This window comes from Cupressus sempervirens, chromosome 5 (assembly GCF_028749045.1).
Source record: "Cupressus sempervirens isolate cs-2001-9-10 chromosome 5, ASM2874904v1, whole genome shotgun sequence".
Classification (NCBI taxonomy): domain Eukaryota; kingdom Viridiplantae; phylum Streptophyta; class Pinopsida; order Cupressales; family Cupressaceae; genus Cupressus; species Cupressus sempervirens.
The window spans coordinates 811155813-811174157 of record NC_143122.1 but is presented as its reverse complement, the minus strand read 5'-3'; the positions used below and the strand labels follow the sequence as shown (position 1 = coordinate 811174157).

Sequence of the window (18345 nt, the reverse complement as noted above, 5' to 3'; positions counted from 1 at the left end):
GGAAAGTCATGATTTGTATATTATAATATAAGTTCTATAATATAGTTTATAAAATGAATAATATTTTATTCATACATTTCTATAAAAATATCATTTTATTTATTATATTACCATATTATTGTATTCATTATTTAATTACATTATAATCATACATAATACATGATATGATTATATTGATAATATGTATGATATTAATTTTCTCATTATATTTATAATATATATATAATAATTAATCATATTATAATTAATTCTATTGTAACTTTAATGTTACTATAAAATCTTATAAACATGGGGACATGACAGTCCACCCTTCCTAAAATTGCTTGTCCTCAAGCAATGCAAATCTTTTATGTATAGTATCTTGATATATAGCTCAATCAAGAGATCATAATTAGCACTTGCAATTCTTGTTTTGCAAAGCATTGCTTTCATTTTGGATGCGTAAGCGTTCACAAATATAGAGTCTTATTAATTCCTTTCTAAGAGTTACTACATTCATTAGAATGTTAACTTCAATGCTCATTGAGAATGCCCTTGTTCCTATCTTGACAGAATGTCCTTAATCTTAACACTTGCAAAAAAATGTTCATGATGCTCGATACTCCTTAAGAATGTCCTTACTTTTGACATTCATTGAGAATATCCCTATTTCTTGGCACACACTAAGAAACATATACTAAGAAATGCACAAAATATATATAATTACTGTATGAAGACACGATGCAGACACAAAGTATACACATTGATGCATGAAGATACGATGCAAACACGGAGCATACACATGTTTGAAGCTTCAGTAAATTCTTTCCTACAATTTGAAATAAGTCAAGCTCAAGGAGATGTTTCACAAAACTCATTTCTTTACAATATTTGTAACCATCCACTTGAAGTTTAGATTGTTGTTCTCTATTACCCGAGTTGGTGATGACTAGTTCCTTGTCAAATAAACCTACATCATGTATTAGTATTCCAACAAGAAATTTTTATCAAAAATAAAACATAAGATCCTAATTCCCAATTTAAGCCATTTTTAAGGAAAAGTAGTGATCATATGCTTAGCTCCTAGGGGAGTGCTTCCTGGGGCTCTAATTATTAGAACAGTTCTCCACTAAGCACCATCTTCTCATGATGCTTCTCTTTAAGACCTTATGGATAATCAATCTTGATATATCCATCCTTCCTAGGAGGGAGTTCTTCCTCGTCCTAGGCCTTATGGATACCCACTCTGGGTGTATCCATCCTTACATATGCATATGATTTTCCTTAAGAGTATGTACTGTCCTTCAGAGAATACTCGATTCCCTACCTCACTTCCTTAAGAGTATTCAATTATAGAATATCTTGTGAAGTCCTTAAGAGAGGTTATCTCTCTACCTTAATTCGTTATGCATTATTTTCCTCTTATTGGTGGCTTCTTGGAGTAGTCTATTTCTTCTTTCTCTTGATCTCAAGAGATTCAATATTCCAAAACAATTTATCCTTAGTTGTAACAAATCACAGAATTAGTGATTGGTCTTACATATTTTTAATTGGTATTCTTGTTGTCTCCTTTTCAATTCCATCTAAACACTGCTAAATTATTGATTCCTCTTACTTGAATCCTTCGCCTGACTACTCATTGTTACTGATGTTCTATCTTTGTATATGTCGACAGGTACATGTTATGTCTTTGATTTCTTCTTCCACATCTTCTATTTCAAGGAAGTGTTCTTGTAACTCCAATTGTAATGAGTTCTAGGATCTAGAAGATTGATATGTTTGACTTAATCCCCTTACAACGGAAGAGTTATATATAACTCCTGTTGATGTGTTGATGGATTATAGGCACAAATAATAGTAAATGATTTCTGGATGACAATCTCATATAATATGTTGTCTTCTCTATTTGTAATGTGTCTTTATATAAATTCCTTCTCTATTATTTTTTTATTTTTTATCAAACCATTACTTTGAATAGAAGGTTTCCCTGCATCACCTTATGTAATAACGGCATATGTCAATGCAACAAATCCCTCACATGGATATAATCTACTCTATTTGTATTGGGTCTATCAAAACTTCCAATTATGTAAATGTTGTTGGGTGTGCCAAACTGAAATGTTTATACCGACGCAAGTGTTGTTGGACTCACTGAGCATATTCTTAAGCTATTGGCGGAAGATGTCATGGTTGTTGTGGATGATTATATAAATTAGAAATTTCCTCATATTCATTAGAGGTTCCTTTCGTGAAGATCTAACGTTGTATGTGATCTATTTATAATTATATCAAATATTGAGTGTATATCTTTTTTCCCATTCTTTTCTCTAATGATAATTTATGTTCTTATATACTGATCATTATTTAAGATTCACCGTACAGTATGGCAAGATCATGCTCTGATACCACTGTAATGTCCCCATCTTCTAGCTTAAGGCATAGATGTTGGAACCTTGTCTCTGCGAAACAAGGCTATTTTCTTCATTGGTATGTATGTAACTATGTTTTATATCTCTATTAATAATTGAGTTTTTTTTTTATCTTAACTGGCTATTTACCCTTTTTGATCGATCTTGAGTTTAATGATCTATAGAGTTATGAATCACTCTGTATAAGTTTCTATTCTTCTTATCATGGTTTTTTCTTAATTTTGAGTTAAATTTTAAACTGAAATGTTCTCATTCTATTATCTCAACTACCTTCTTAATAATCGTATTCCTTCTTATAATATCGCTGCTCTTCACCTGTGGCTATTGCGTTTGGTTCTTCCATTGACCTTCCTTGATTGGCAACCAGTGTGTTCCTCATTCCATTCTACTATGTGCAGTTTGCAATTTCTCTTACGATAGTGGTTGTTTGTAACCACATAACCGATCTTATCGCCATTGAATGTTTTGTTTCTAATCCTTGTTACCACTATATTTTTATTATCTTCCTCCATTTGTTAGTTTCTGATATAATCGATTTTGTGATTTCTATCTGCTCCTCCTGTCCACGTTGATGTGTAAATATGTATTTCACAACCCTTTCCTTCATGTAAGTAATTTCCTTCCTTCTATCAAAGGTAGACGTCTAGTAATTGTTATTTTATTCCTTAGCATGGTCGATATTTGTAGACTCTCTTATGTCTATGTAATTCCTTTGTTGTTCTCCATTGGCACTTCTTTCCATATTACTAGCTATGGATAACTTCCTATAAATCCCTTATCGTTCCTTCTAAGAATATTTTCCCGTTGATATGGTTATGACTGCACAAACTGATGCGTAGCTTGATACTCAACTTTTATTTATATTCGTGTATTAACCTGTAACAACTCTCTCCCATTGTCGTATGAATTCCTATATATATTTCTGGTGAAATCAAAGATTCCAACAGGTGCGTTATTCTCAGTGGGTTCAGTTGGGCAACGTCTAGAAGATGTCTTCTAAATTTGTCTTCTAAAAGAAACCCTCAATATGCTCTTCCTATATTGTTCACTAGTCTGATAAACGATTCAAATAAAGAAGTCCACAATTATCCATTCCCTCAAACACATATAGTTCCTTAGCTATCTTGTATTGGTGTCTGAGTTTCCCATCTCAGATTGTCGATATATCTCTGTTGCCCGGCTAGTGAACTCCCTGATTGTAGTTAGAAAAAATCTTTTCTCTCGTGTATGGTGTAGAGGCCAATTATATTCCCTACAAAAACGCTTAATGCAATGTAGTTGTTTGTGCTATGTTGAATGTAGTACTCCATTTCCATGTTGTCTACTAATCTATTCTTGGATTGGCTTAGAATAGTTTCTCCCAACAGTGATCAACTTCTATAAATAATGGATGATCATCTCCATGGTTCTCCCATCAAATTATATTGATAGTTGTGTATTATACCTGCCATTTCTCATTTCCAAATATCTGATAATAACAGGACACTAAAATCTTAATCCCTGTCCCCCTGTTTTTTGTTCTTCCATATTATCTACTTATAAGCTCAATAATAGTAGAGACCTTCCTTAGGTCGTGACTGTTCATTGGGAAGTCATGATTTGTATATTATAATATAAGTTCTATAATATAGTTTTATAAAATGAAAAATATTTTATTCATCCATTTCTATGATAATATCATTTTATTTATTATATTATCATATTATTGTATTCATTATTTAATCACATTATAATCATACATAATATATCATATGATTATATTTATAATATATATGATATCAATTTTCTCATTATATTTATAATATATATAATAATTAATCATATTATAATTAATTCTCTTGTAATTTTAATTTTATTATTAAATCTTATAAACATGGAGACATGACAACCATACGGCCAAACTGCTCCATCGTACGGCTTAGTTGTTCCTCCTACCATACAACCTAACTGCTCCACCATATAGCCCAGTTGTTCCTCCTACCATACGACCTAAACTACTCTACCATACGGCCCAGTTGTTCCTCCTACTATAAAGCCTAAAATGCTACACCGTACAGCCATTCTATCACAACAACACGCTTCTCCAGTGACTACCATATGGCGCCTAGTTTGCCTTGTATACCATACAGCTTCCCCTTCACTTCCACCATACAGACACCAACATATGCGAGATCACCAAAACGTCGTACGGCCTCTACCAAGACACTTTGTACAACCAAGCATTTTCGTACGACTATTCATCCTCTCACCACCGTACAGCTTCCATACGGACCTCAAGCAATCATCACACAGTGACTAAGTACAGTTCCAATCCCTCCGTACTTGGGAACATTACAAAAACTAAGTGGTCAAAAAATAATAAATTAAAAGGATGAAAAATTTTGATTATTTAAAAGTGTTCATAAAAGCGACTTCAAATTGTGTTCCTAGGCACCAAGATTAGAAAGGCAATTTAGAAGGTCATATTTTTTGTGGTGAAATAAAAAGATTAAAAGTAAATATAAAAAAAATTCTCGCAAAAGAATGTTGAAGTAACTAAGATTGTTTTTGCAAATGTATAATCATTGCCATTGTAATTGATGCTTTCCAAATGCAGATTTGGATCTCATATAAATATGAGAGGGGACGTGTCTCTATAGTTAATCACCATTTAGTTTATAAATAACTCTATGTATAACTCACCTTTAACATATATATAATATAAATATATTAACCATATGTGTAATATAATATTATATTATTATATAATAATATATAATGCATAATATATAATACATATTATATTACATATATCATATATATATTATATATATAAGATATATAATGCATAATATATAGTATATATTATATTACATATATAATATATATATTATATATAAGATACTTATCTTAAGGACAATTTATCATCAATGAGGGTAGCTTTAATAAAATCAATCCAACAGAGGCTACAACAAAGTCATGTCTTGTATCTTATGTAAGTCATAGACATACATATTCTTATCAATATTATGAGACATAAAACAATGTTCATATAAACCATGAATACAAATACTTAATGTAATCAATATATCACTTCGACTGATGCTATACTTCAACACTCCCTCATAGCAAGGGAGAAGTAATAAAAATATTTTATGAGACATCAGAATTAAGGATATCTATACACAACATATTATCTGACTTTAATACTCTGAAATAGCGACTTGTTAAATAGCTAAAATCACCATGCTATGAACACTATCATAACATATATTATGATCTCTAATTGTCCAAAACAATATCTAGAGTAATCATAATGGATATGTTTTCTATGATCTCTAATTGTCCGAAACAATATCTAGAGATGTCCATGATAACATAATAGATTCGTTACCTGTGATCTCTAATTGTCCGAAACAATATCTAAAGATGTCCATGGTACATAATGGATTCGTTATCTATGATCTCTAATTGTCCGAAACAATATCTAGAGATGTCCATGATAACAGGCCTATCATTTGCAAGATCATCATCTTACAAACAATTACCTTCTAAATATATATGTCCATGAAAGATCGTCACCCTTCATTACATATCATATGTGAAACAGTAACTACCATGAACCTAGTCATAGGGTGGTACAAAGGTTTTTCACCTTATAGTTCTCTCTCATAGAGGAAAGCATGTTATAAAGAATTTTTCTTAGAACTTCTCCTCATAGAGAAGATATCATCCACAAAGGATTGCATCTCAAAAATTTCTCCCTCTGAACATTGATCTTGAGAAGTTAGGTCCTCTTGTTACTTCCTCAGAAACTCTCTTTACCCAAGGATGCCTATCAAACTCATGACTCCCTCATGATATATGTAGGAGTAGGCCCATCAACATCATGCAATCACCCACATGTATTTCTATACTCCATCTAAGTATCAATCTTCTAAGCTTCAGCATTGCCTTCGAAGGAGTGTCATACTCCCTCTTAATGTAGAAGAATCTCATAATTTTAATCATCAAAGATGTTTTCTTCAAGAGCCTCACTTTATCCATCTTAATCATCAAGGTCTTTGGAACTACTATCATTAAATTTAGTACCTTCTTTTCCTATAAGAATATCCTCAAACATAAAGGAAAAGATCAAAGCAACTAATCCCTAAGTATGTATAGAATTACAAATAAATGAATAGATAAATGTAAAAGATACAAGTACTTATCTACTCGTGAGGGTCACGAAATATCTCCTTTTCTAAGGATGGTTCAAGTGGGAATGAAACATTGCCTATTATTCCCCCCACAATGTAAAGTTACCACTTGTATATCATTGAACACTTTCACATCACATCAAATTTGACTTCTTTCTAAGTTCCAACTTGCACTTTTATATCATGTACACAAGGGGTAGGTCCATTAAGATCACATAGTTGAATGAATTATATTCCTCTTTACTATTACAATTTATTGATCATTGAAGATTCTATCACAACACGATTTACTCCCTCTAAATCAATATGATCGAGATCACCGAAGATTGACTGAATCATATCATCTATCTGCTCCCTCTCTTTCAAAGTGGCCTAAAATAACATTCTTGAAGGAAAAGATCAAGGCACATAGCTTTTATAGTATACATAAGAATCTTAACATTAGTTAGGATTCCTACAACATAACTATATTTATCATTAATAATATCACGATTCACTATATAAATAATCTATAATTGTGAGAAAATAATTTTACATTTATAAAATGAAAATCCATAATGATCTAATTATGTGTATAACATAATAATCTTTATATAATTTCCAATATAATAAAGATCAAATAAATATTTAAATATATACATATATTCAATATGTATATTTTAATCTATGTTTTCAATATAGTAAAACATATTACTTAACTATTTCTCAATTAATATTCACTTAAGTGCATATTCACAATGAAATAGATAAATACTTACCTCCTCTTTACCATGAGTTATCTACTCGAATTGGCTGATTCATCACCTTTGACAAGTTATGGTATGCATTTCGGTCCTTATTTAATCCCCTTACTTGTTAATGCTTATTGTCAAACATCTTATTCTATTGAGCCATTATAATGGTCTTGCAAACTTCTCACCACATTACATTGGTCTTTCCTATTCACGGGGTTTTTCAAAATCCACATCCAAAGTTAATAATGTGTCCTCCCACAATAGTTTTTCTCCCATTTACTTTCTTCACACGATTCTCAAAATGGAAACATATCTCTCATTATTATTTAACCACTGCTCCCTTTTGATATTTGTTTTGTTAAAAACTTTCCACATCGATGGATTCAGATTTTGATACCCTTGGCAAGGCATTGCTTTAATATAGTGGACTCATTCACTTTATTAATCTTCCTCCGAAGTGTTGTAAGAGTTGCAGACTTGTAATATACAATGGCAGATTTGAAATCAGTTTCTTTTGTTTACTTTAATTCTTTTCATTATACTTGCTTTCCTCTGATGTTCAATGGCTATCAGATCTCCTTTTGATTCAAATATGAGATGAAAACACCTGTCTTCAGTTTGTTTTCATATTTTTGCTGTGAACAAGAGTAGATACAACCCAACAAGTCATACATGATATTTATGTTCAAATGTCTGCCTTAAACTTCATTTTCGTTATTGGATACCGTTGTCTTATTTTGTCGCTGCTCATTAAATTCTTTTATTATTGGACTTCATCTCCCTTAAGATCATTGTGTATATTAAGTGTGTGAATCTAATAGTTATTTCATTTGTTCGCTGATTTGCTATTTACAAAGTTGTCATTTATTGAGCTGTCTTATAATATTATATATCCTCCTTTGTACGCACCGCTGAAGAGTCAACAGTATAGTCTTTTTCATATATCCTTACGTTGGCCACTCCTATTCCTTTTCTTTTATCAGGCAGGTCGATATATTTATTGTATGTTGTCTCCAAACTCTCAACGCTTTCTATCATCGCTGCAGCCTAGAACATTCCTTTTGAAGTTGACTTCATACTTTCTATTCCAAAACGATGAGATTGATGGTGTTTGAGTAAATTTTTGTATCATGAATCACTGCTGTAAGCCTTTCATCAGGTTCCTTGACCAAACACATCCAATATTTGCTGCTTCGTCTGAGCTCTATACAACTCCAACATACTCACCTACGTTCTATATATTGGAATAGTTGATGGCTTGTTTCATCTTTATGAGAAATATAATCATCTTTCAGGAGCTAGAGATTATCCTTAAGTTTCTAAAGTAATTCCCAACAGTCAATATCACCAATTCACAAGTAGTTATAATGCACACATAATTATATATTGCAGTATGATAAACACTGTCCTGTGCAGAAGGAAATTCCTAGACTCTGTAGGGAAATAGTACGGTCTACCATCTTGCACATCAACATTTGCAACCCAACAAACCTTGACATTTTTATTTTATTTAATTCTATTTATTTGCAACCTTGCTCTAAAACCATACTGAAGTAACTAAGATCGTTTCTACAAATGTATAATCATTGTCATTGTAATTGATGATTTCCAAATGCAGATTTGGATCTCATATAAATATGAGAGGAGACATGAAGAGACATGTCTCTGTAGTTAATGACCATTTAGTTTATAAATATGTATAACTCACCTTTAACATATATATAATATAAATATATTAACCATATATGTAATATAATATTATATTATTATATAATAATATATAATGCATGTCAGCCGACTGGATGGTCCCAACGGTGTTTCTGTAGCCGACAGAATGATTGTTGTCAGTGTTTTGTATTTTGTAGCCAACGGGTAAATAGTTTGTAGCGGACATAATGTTTGTGGCCGACGGACTCCTCCGGGAAGGTTCGGCGGATAGTATTTATATCCCGTCTGGGATCATTGTAATTCATCATTGATCTTATCTTATCAAGCATAATGTAACGTCCGGCACATGCGAATATAATTCTGTCATTTTGATCCATTGTCTGTATGCGTTAATTTCTTTACCAGTACGGTAAACAATGCATAATATATGTAATACATATTATATTACATACATCATTTATATATTATATATATAAGATATATAATGCATAAACTATAATATATATTATATTACATATATATAATATATATATATATATATAAGATACTTATCTTAAGGACAATTTATCATCAATGAAGTAGCTGTAATAAAATCAATCCAACAGAGGTTGCAACAAAGTCATGTCTCGTATCTTATTTAAGTCATAGATATACATACATACATATATATACATATACATATACATATACATACATACATATATTCTTATCAGTAATATGAGACATAAAACAATGTTCATATAAATCATGAATACAAATACTCAATGTAATGAGCATATCACTTTGACTGATGCGATACTTCAACAAAGAAAACTATAAAAGGAGTTGAAGAGAAAATAATTTTCATTCAAAATATTTACAATTTCTCTTTCTGAGATTTGTGCCTATAGCCTAATTCCTTCCAACAGGATCAATGCCCCTGTAATGTCCCCATTTTTAGCAGGTTCTTGCAGTTAATCAGATCAGTTCACCATCACAATCCTCGTGACCTAACAGTGGCTTTTGAGGGTCTCAATTGTGTGGTTATAGACTTTCCAGTAGCCTATGCTGTGTTTTGGCTCTATTGACGGACTTACTATTTATAGTAAGTCAATCTGTTGGTTCAGATGAGCTCAATTGAGTTAGAAGAGTTGGAGGATGCTCTCAGTATTTATTTCAGGCTTCCAGTTTGAGCTCCATGAATCTTGAAGGGAGCGTCTATTTATAGTAAGTCACCCTATCTAGTTCATTCATCATCTTTCATCATCAGGATCACTTTGGTGTTGTCAAATTTTGATTTTGATGCTCCTTTAGTTGTTTTCACAAGACGAGTTAATTATTATTATTATTCATATAAATACGCTGAGGTTATTATTTTGATAGTGTTGTTGGTTGGTCACCTCAGTATCATAGCTCGTTGAAACCAAGACAAAAAGTTTTAAATCATGGGAACAAAAAACAGTGACCTTACGTGTCAAAATTTTAAGTTATGATGAAAAAGGTCACTTTTGGAGCCAAAAGCAATTAATAAATCAGATTATAATGGCACTTTATTATAGTTTAATGTTGTGTGTGAGAAGCTTCTTAAGTGAAGTTCATTTGGGAAACTTTGTGCCATTTGGAGATTATAAATATGAGCCCATTTGATGAGTAAAGCATCCAATTATTTGATTATCTTATGTTTCTTTGATGTCTTTGTGACACTTCTAAAGTTTTGATTTTTGTGCCTTTGCTGAAGTATATGGGTTTGGTATCTACAACTGAAGTATTGTAGATTCAATTTTGAGATTGCTTGGCAAATTGTGCTGAGGTATACGATTTGTCATTTCTCCTACTGTATTAACTGTTTCTAAGGAGAAGTTTAATTTTTCTTGCTGCTTGAGGTTGTTCTAGAATTTGTGAAGGGATTCACTAGAATTGTTATATCAAATTGTGTGCTGGTTAATTTGGAGTTGGTTGAGCGCCAGTTTAAATCTGTTGCTAGGTGTTAATTTCTATCCACACTTTCGAAGCAGCATTTTCCACATCTGCAGTTGCATTTGTTGGTCAAAAAATTATTTGTTGCTGCTACTCTTCATTTCAAAGAGTTTCAAGGCATGTCTTACTTGTAAGTACATGGATTGTAACTTCTAATTTTTTTGGGTATTGTTGATTTAGATAATAGGAGATATTTTATCAACTGGGTTGTTGGTATTTTGTGGAAATACTCAATATCTAAGTTCATATTGAAATCTGGAATTTTTCAGTTGTATATTCCCTATGTAATATCTAAATATTTGAGTTGAAATTATTATTGCAAAGTCTTCTAGTTTGCCACTATATTCTTGTATCAAAATTGCAAAACCTCAAGAGCAAAAAAAAAAGAAATCAATTCTTCAACATAGATTGTTTGAGAGCCAACAAGTCTTATTTCAATGGTATCAAAGCTTGCTTGCAAAGTGTTTGACGAAATGTCGAACAACTGAATTATAAAAGAATTTGGTGTTTGACAAAGTTATAACCGATTGGATTTATTACAGCTCCAATGATTTATAGATGGGCGAAAATTCAAAAGGCTCAAGCTGAGGACAAAATCCTCTGGCTTCAATAGAGCAATTCCATTCAGGGATAGGCAATGAGCTAAAGATATGGATCTCAAGAGTGGTTATCACCAGATATCAATACAAGAGGGAGATGAGTGGAAGACTGCATTCAAGACCAAGGAGAGTCTATATGAGTGGTTAGTCATGCCCTTTGCACTGACCAATGCACCAAGCACCTTCATGCGGCTCATGAATGAGGTACTAAAGAAGTTTTTGGGAAAATTTGTTATTGTCTATCTAGATGATATTTTGATTTTCAGTAAGTCTTTGGATGAACATTTTTGCACATTCGTAGTGTCCCTGAAAGGTTGAGGGAAAAGAAATTGTTAATTAATTTGAAGAAGTGTAGCTTTGTCAAAAGGGAGTTAGTCTATTTGGGGTTTGTTGTATCAGTTGAGGGTCTCAAAATGGACCCAGAGAAGGTGAAGGTCATCTTGGAATGGCCTACTCCAAGGCCTGCCACTGAGGTGAGGTCATTCCATGGTCTGGCTAGTTTTTACAAGAAATTCATTAGGAATTTCAGTAGTATATGTGCACCCCTAACTGAAACAATGAGGGGAGATAAAAAAAAGTTCAAGTAGACTACAGGAGCTGCCAGGAGTTTTGAATTGTTGAAGAAGAAAGTGACAGAGCAACCTGTGTTGGCACTTCCTAATTTTAACAAAGTGTTCTAGGTGGATTGCTATGCTAGTGGCAGTGCTATTGGGGCTGTATTGAGCCAAGAAGGTAAAACCTATTGCCTATGTCAATAAAAAATTGAATGATGCAAAGAAGAAGTATTTTGTTTATGATCAGGAGTTCTGTGCAATAGTTCAAGCCTTAAAGAAATGGAGGCATTATTTGTTGCCAAAAGAATTTGTCTTGTACACTGATCACCAGGCATTGCAATACCTAAATAGCCAAGGTAAATTGAATCAGATACATTTGAAATGGGTAAAGTTCATGCAAAGCTATACATTTATATTGAAACATAGAAGCGAAAAGTCTAATAAGGTTGCAGATGCATTAAGTAGGACACAGTTGTTGCTGATACTAATGCAGGTTGAAGGGGTTAGCTTTGATGAACTCAAGAACCTGTACTCTGAGGATCCTGACTTTGCAGAGGCTTGGAAGGCTTGTAAAGAACTTGTTACTCTAGATAGGACCAAGTGGCTAGATTACATGATTGAGCATGGTATGTTGTTCAAGAGAAGTCAATTGTGTATTCAACAGAGTTCCATAAGGGAGAACTTGATTAAGGAGAAGTATAGTGGAGGGATGGCAAGACACTTCGGTCGAGATAAGAGCATTGCCATTATTAGAGAACATTATTTTTTGTCTCAATTGTCACAAGATGTGAAGAACTTTGTGCAAAGATGTCAAATATGTCAAACAGCCAAAGGATTTAGTCAAAATACTGGACTCTATGAGTCATTGCCTGTTCCATCGAAGCCTTGGGAGGACATAAGTATGGATTTTGTTCTAAGATTGCCAAGGACAAAAAAGTGTAATGACTCAGCATTTGTGGTGGTTGATAGGTTCTCCAAGATGGCACATTTCATTCGATGCCACAAGACTCATGATGCAATGCAGATTGCAAATTTGTTTTCCAGAGAGTTGGTAAGGCTACATGGTCTCCCAAAAAGTATTGTGTCTGACAAAGATACTAAATTTGTTGGGTATTTCTCGATGATAGGTTCTCCAAGATGGCACATTTCATTCGATGCCACAAGACTCATGATGCAATGCAGATTGCAAATTTGTTTTCCAGAGAGTTGGTAAGGCTACATGGTCTCCCAAAAAGTATTGTGTCTGACAAAGATACTAAATTTGTTGGGTATTTCTCGAGGATTTTGTTGAAGAAGTTGAAGACAGAATTGAAGTTTAGTTCTTCACATCATCCGCAGACTGATGGACAAATAGAAGTAGTAAATAGTAGTCTGGGCAATTTGCTGAGGTGCTTAGTAGGAGATAAGCCCAAGGGATGGGATTTGATTCTACCACAGGCAGAATTTGCTTACAATAACTCTATAAATAGGAGTTCTAGTAGATCACCATTCCAAATCGTGTATGGGAGTAGTCCAAGGACTACACTAGAGCTGAGGAAAATGGAGCAAGGAGAGAGGACAAGTGCTGAGGCAAAAGACTTTGCTAAACATGTCAATAACCTACATGAGAAAGTGAGAGCACATATTACCAAGATGAACCTACAGTACAAGGCTAGGGCAGATCAAAAAAGGAGACATAAGGAATTCCAAGTTGGAGATCAGGTTATGGTATATTTGACGAAGGAACGATTTCAATTGGGTACCTACAACAAGCTGAAGATGAAGAAATTTGGCCCCTACAAAATTTTGAAGAAACATCACTCAGGAAATGCATATGAGGTGGAGTTGCCAGATGGGATTCACATTTCTCCTATTTTAAATATTGCAAACTTAACAGAATATCATGATGATGGTGCAAATAAGGAATTGATGTTGGAGCCATGTCCAATTCCTACTTCTGCGAAGAAAGAGATTGAAGAAATTTTGGATACTCGTGTGGTCTGGAGTACCAAAAACAGGCAGTATGAAAAATGCCTGGTGAAGTGGAAAGGACAACCAATAGAGGACTCAACTTGGATATCCGCAACGGAGGTTGCCCATTTGGGTTTTCCTCTACCAACTATAAAGTGACAGGGTTACTCTTCAATCTACCCTAGGTGTCTGATGCAGGAGCATCCAGTGGTGTAAGGGCAATCCTATATCACCCAAAAATATGCTTAGTGTTAGTTTCTGTTTAATGTGTTTTCATTTCTGGAAACCCATTTGGGTCAAATTCAGATTCCAACTCTCATGGTTCCACTATTGGTTTTCTGGGTTAGAGTTTTTTAGCACCTTGGGATACGTGCCAATGCAAAAAATAGATTATTTTGTAATTGAGCCATAATTATAATGAGTTAGAGGGATTAAACTGGAGGGATGATTATACTTGTAATTTAAAGCACTCCATAAAAATAATCAAGTCAAAAGGTTTTACAGTTTGAAAGTTATTGCAGTTTTAAGTTCACTGGAGACCTAAGAGCACTTCAAAGTCAGATTTGAGGCACTAAACGGCCTCGTAAGGGCCCTAAAAAATGGGAGACGAGCGAAGCTGATTCACAGAGCTATAAAGCGCTTGGAGAGCTTTTTGAAAATGTATACGGTTCGTCAATCAGAGTCCCGAATCAAAAGTTATGCCTTCCGAAAGTTGGACTACCATTTCTGGATTCTTCTAATTTTACACCAATTACTGACGTGTTTTCTAGAACCTTCTATTTTGGCGATGGATGTCAAATGGCATATTCTAAACTGTATTCCTAGCCCTAAACCTAATTTGGTTTACTTAAGGACATTTTTGGCATTGTAAAGGTAGTTTTTTGTTGGAGTTTGGGAGAAGGTAATGTGAGAAGGGTTTCTCCATAATCTAATAACATTGTAAGCCCATAAGGCATGTCGTGGAGTCTATTTTTGTTGTACTGGATGTAATAGCATATCACTTCTAATAATAATATTCCCCTTTTCCTATTGCGTTCATTGTTGTCTTGGGTTGTGTCCCCATCATTGGGTGTCACCAATCTGCAGGTCATGGAAGTCAAAATCAAGGTGCAAAACATTCTCCACAGGCAACATGAGCATAAGGATCATAAATATAAGCTGTAGCTTCAATTATCTGCCAATCATGCCCCATAAGGGTGACATGTAGGGTTTTGGGAAGAGTAAATCATGGCTAGGAGGGAGTGAGGCCTTCCAAGGATGCATCTTAAAATTTAGTCTAAGTTGCTGCCATTAATCACAATTTAAAGAATAGTTGCGCCAGGCAGAGAGAGATCCAGAGAAATTCATGAGTTGGTCATGAAAAGGGGCTATTATGATAAATCAAGAGGTTGCGCCAACAGCAAAGGCATAAAGGAGACATAGTGAATATATATCTATATGCAAGACTTTGTTCAAGGTGTCATTATTTTCAGTTCATATTGTTCGTCCAGAAAACTGGCCACCCAGTCATGGTTTCCTTTTTAAAGAAAGTTTTCTTTGAATTTCTATGAGGTCGGGGTTGTTTAAAATTCTGATTGAAACATTTACTGCTTGTTAAATCTACAAAATCAGAAGTTAAAACAAAATTTCAATATTTTGAACAGATGCATTACATGCTTGGAATAGCTAGAACTGTAATAAGCAATTCAATTTATCTATGAAATTTATCAAACACTTCGCATCATTCCATCAAAACTTCCGAAAAAACAACCATTTCTCTCACCTTCTTCTCTTGTTGCTGAGATTTTTCTCTTACCTGGATGTGTTAAGGATTTATGATATTGGAGGGTTCTTTGCTGGCTTCTCTCAGTCTGCTTCAGTGATGGTGGCCTTTAAGTGGTTTGGGCCAGTTATTTTATATCGTTTTTTAGTTAAGGGTTTTTGTTGATGTGTGCTCGGCTTTTACTAACAGTTCTACTATTGAGGCGGAGCTCCTTTTGAGTAAAATTTTTCAAGGGACCCAAGTTGCAAACCTGATGGCTTTTTTGGATATATTTTCCTCAAATAAGTAGAGCTGCTAATAGGGGGATTTTGCTGCTCTTACTGACTTAGCCTTTCTCCTTTTGAGGTGGAGATTGGTGTTTCAGGAGAAGATCAAAAATGCTGCAAGAGGTTGCTGCTGCCCTTAGTTTGACTTCCTTCCTTTTATCCTATTAAGGTGGATTAAGGATGGATTCTCTATTCTGTTCTTCATGCTCCTTTTGAGGTCGAGCCTGCAGACTGTGAAGGAATCTTTAGCTTGCACTGAAGGAAAGCGTGGTTCTAAGGCCTTATTCTACTATCTGTTTCCCTTGAAAGTGTTTGGCCTCAAATTTTCTGTATTTCTCAGCAGGTTCATTTTATGGCTCCGGCCCTAATGCCGTAACTGTTGAATCCTGTAGCTGCAATAGAGATCTTTATCTCAAGAAATATGGGCGTTGTTATAGTTATGGTCATCTTCAGCTGAAGAGGACATTTATGACAATAAATTGTAAAATTAAATATAAAGATGTGTCGTACAACATGCACAGAGGCATGGAAACACGAAGAGTTGTGTATTTGACAATGAAGTCATATTTTTGGGAAAGTGAAGAGTCTCTCTTTTGTTATAAATATCGCATCAAGCAAAGAACATTGTACACTTGAACATTTTATTATCAATAAAGTGATATTTTGTTGATTAATTGGGTTTTTCAGATTTCCCTTCAAGTGGAAGGGTTTTCCCAAGATAATCGGGTGTGTTTCTTGTATCTAATTTGCTCTCCCTTATTACTGTTTATCTTTATTTTTGTGCTCAAAACTTAACAGTAACAGTCAATTCTTTTGGTTCTGTCTCTTTAGGACTGTTGTTGTTTGGTTGTCGATTGTTTGTGTTCATCTTCAAGTGGTGTTCTATAGGTGGGTTTCAGATCCCTGTAAAACCTCTTAGTAAGGGGTTAAGATCTCCTCAAAACTTGTTTTACCCTTAATTAAAAACATTATGTGAGCACAAAAATCCAATAAGGGTTACTCAATGGGATTAGAGCCATGCTTCCAGCCAACTTGATGAAAATCTACAAATGCATGTTGGTGACCAGTACTTGCATACTAGAGTCAACCATTACATGACAGAAATGACAACATTCAATGACAGAATATGGAATTGGAGAAAACAACATTGAAATGTAAAGATTGGAATTGAATCTGAGTGACTTATTTGAAACCAGCAGCAATAGAGTAATGTGACGATTTAGATGTCACATTATATGAGTGTACCAAGAATAGATCCAAACAAGAGTCCTTTAACAGAACATTTTAGTGACTTGTCCAATCCTCTTTAACCTGGGCCTTTATTTAAAGAAAGTGGGAAATGTGCTTAATTCATTGGAAAAAGATCTTACTTAATAGTTTGATGAAGAAGAAATTTGTTTATCAAAGGTTTATCAATCCGATTGTGAGATTTTGAAATGGGCTCTAGAAGCATCAATGATCGCTTTGGTCTAACCCAGGTCTATGAGACTACCTGATGAAGATGTGTGACCTGCAGTCACCTCTTGCCTGAGAGAAATCACAAGAATTACAACTCTTGAAGTTCTATACAATGAGATATTCCAGCTGATTGCCCAGGGAGAATTTCCATGGTTTGGAATCTTTGCATGATGTTAGACTCCTTTTGCTAAGAAGGTAAAAATATAGAATATGCTACTAGAGTTAGATCCTATGTACCGTCTCTAAACATGTAGTGTCGTGGTTCAAACTCTTTGTTGGCGAAGCGGCCACCAAGGTTCAAACCCCTATTGGACCACTGTGCTTGCAGGCCTTGTACCTTCACTAAGATGTTGAGATTGCAAGCCTGAACAAGTGAAGGGGATGAGGTCCCCATCTCTAATCTCAACAATTCAGAGCTCCACGTCAAAAGTTTTTCAGGTGGAGCTGGAAAGCATGTCATGCTAGTGTCACTAGTCATATTAAAAAAATTCAAGGCATTTTTTTTATTAAGATGAATATATTTTAAATGTCAATTCTGGATCAAATAAAACAAAGATCAAAAATTGGATTGAACTTTTCTTCAATGTTAAAGTAATGGGAGTCAATAGTTATTGACCTCCGTAAAAGAAAGAAAAAAGAGGAGATAGAAAACAAATAAAGAAATATAGAATGCATTATAAACATATGATTATTACACTAAACCACATGGTTCTATTCCACTTTTTCCTTCAAAATGAAACTTATTTGAATTAAAGATGCTTCCTTTATGGTGATCCTTGATTTTGAATGTGATGATTTAATTCTCAAAATGG

General features: G+C 33.9%; 1 protein-coding gene across 4 annotated transcripts in view; it reads right to left on the bottom strand.

Moving 5' to 3' along the window:
• LOC149558362 (phosphatidylinositol/phosphatidylcholine transfer protein SFH10-like) overlaps positions 1-18345 on the bottom strand; it is a 285735-nt gene that overhangs the window by 244204 nt on the left and 23186 nt on the right. Inside the window, exon 1 of one of the 4 annotated variants that reach the window (XM_089832625.1) lies at positions 17771-17971. The exons of 2 other annotated variants lie outside the window; for them this stretch is intronic. In XM_089832625.1, the coding sequence (XP_089688751.1) occupies positions 17771-17927 (157 nt within the window). In that variant the 5' untranslated portion in view covers positions 17928-17971. Of the gene's footprint in view, positions 1-17770; positions 17972-18345 lie in introns of those variants that run through there. One more of the 4 variants, XM_089832626.1, reaches the window with a different exon arrangement.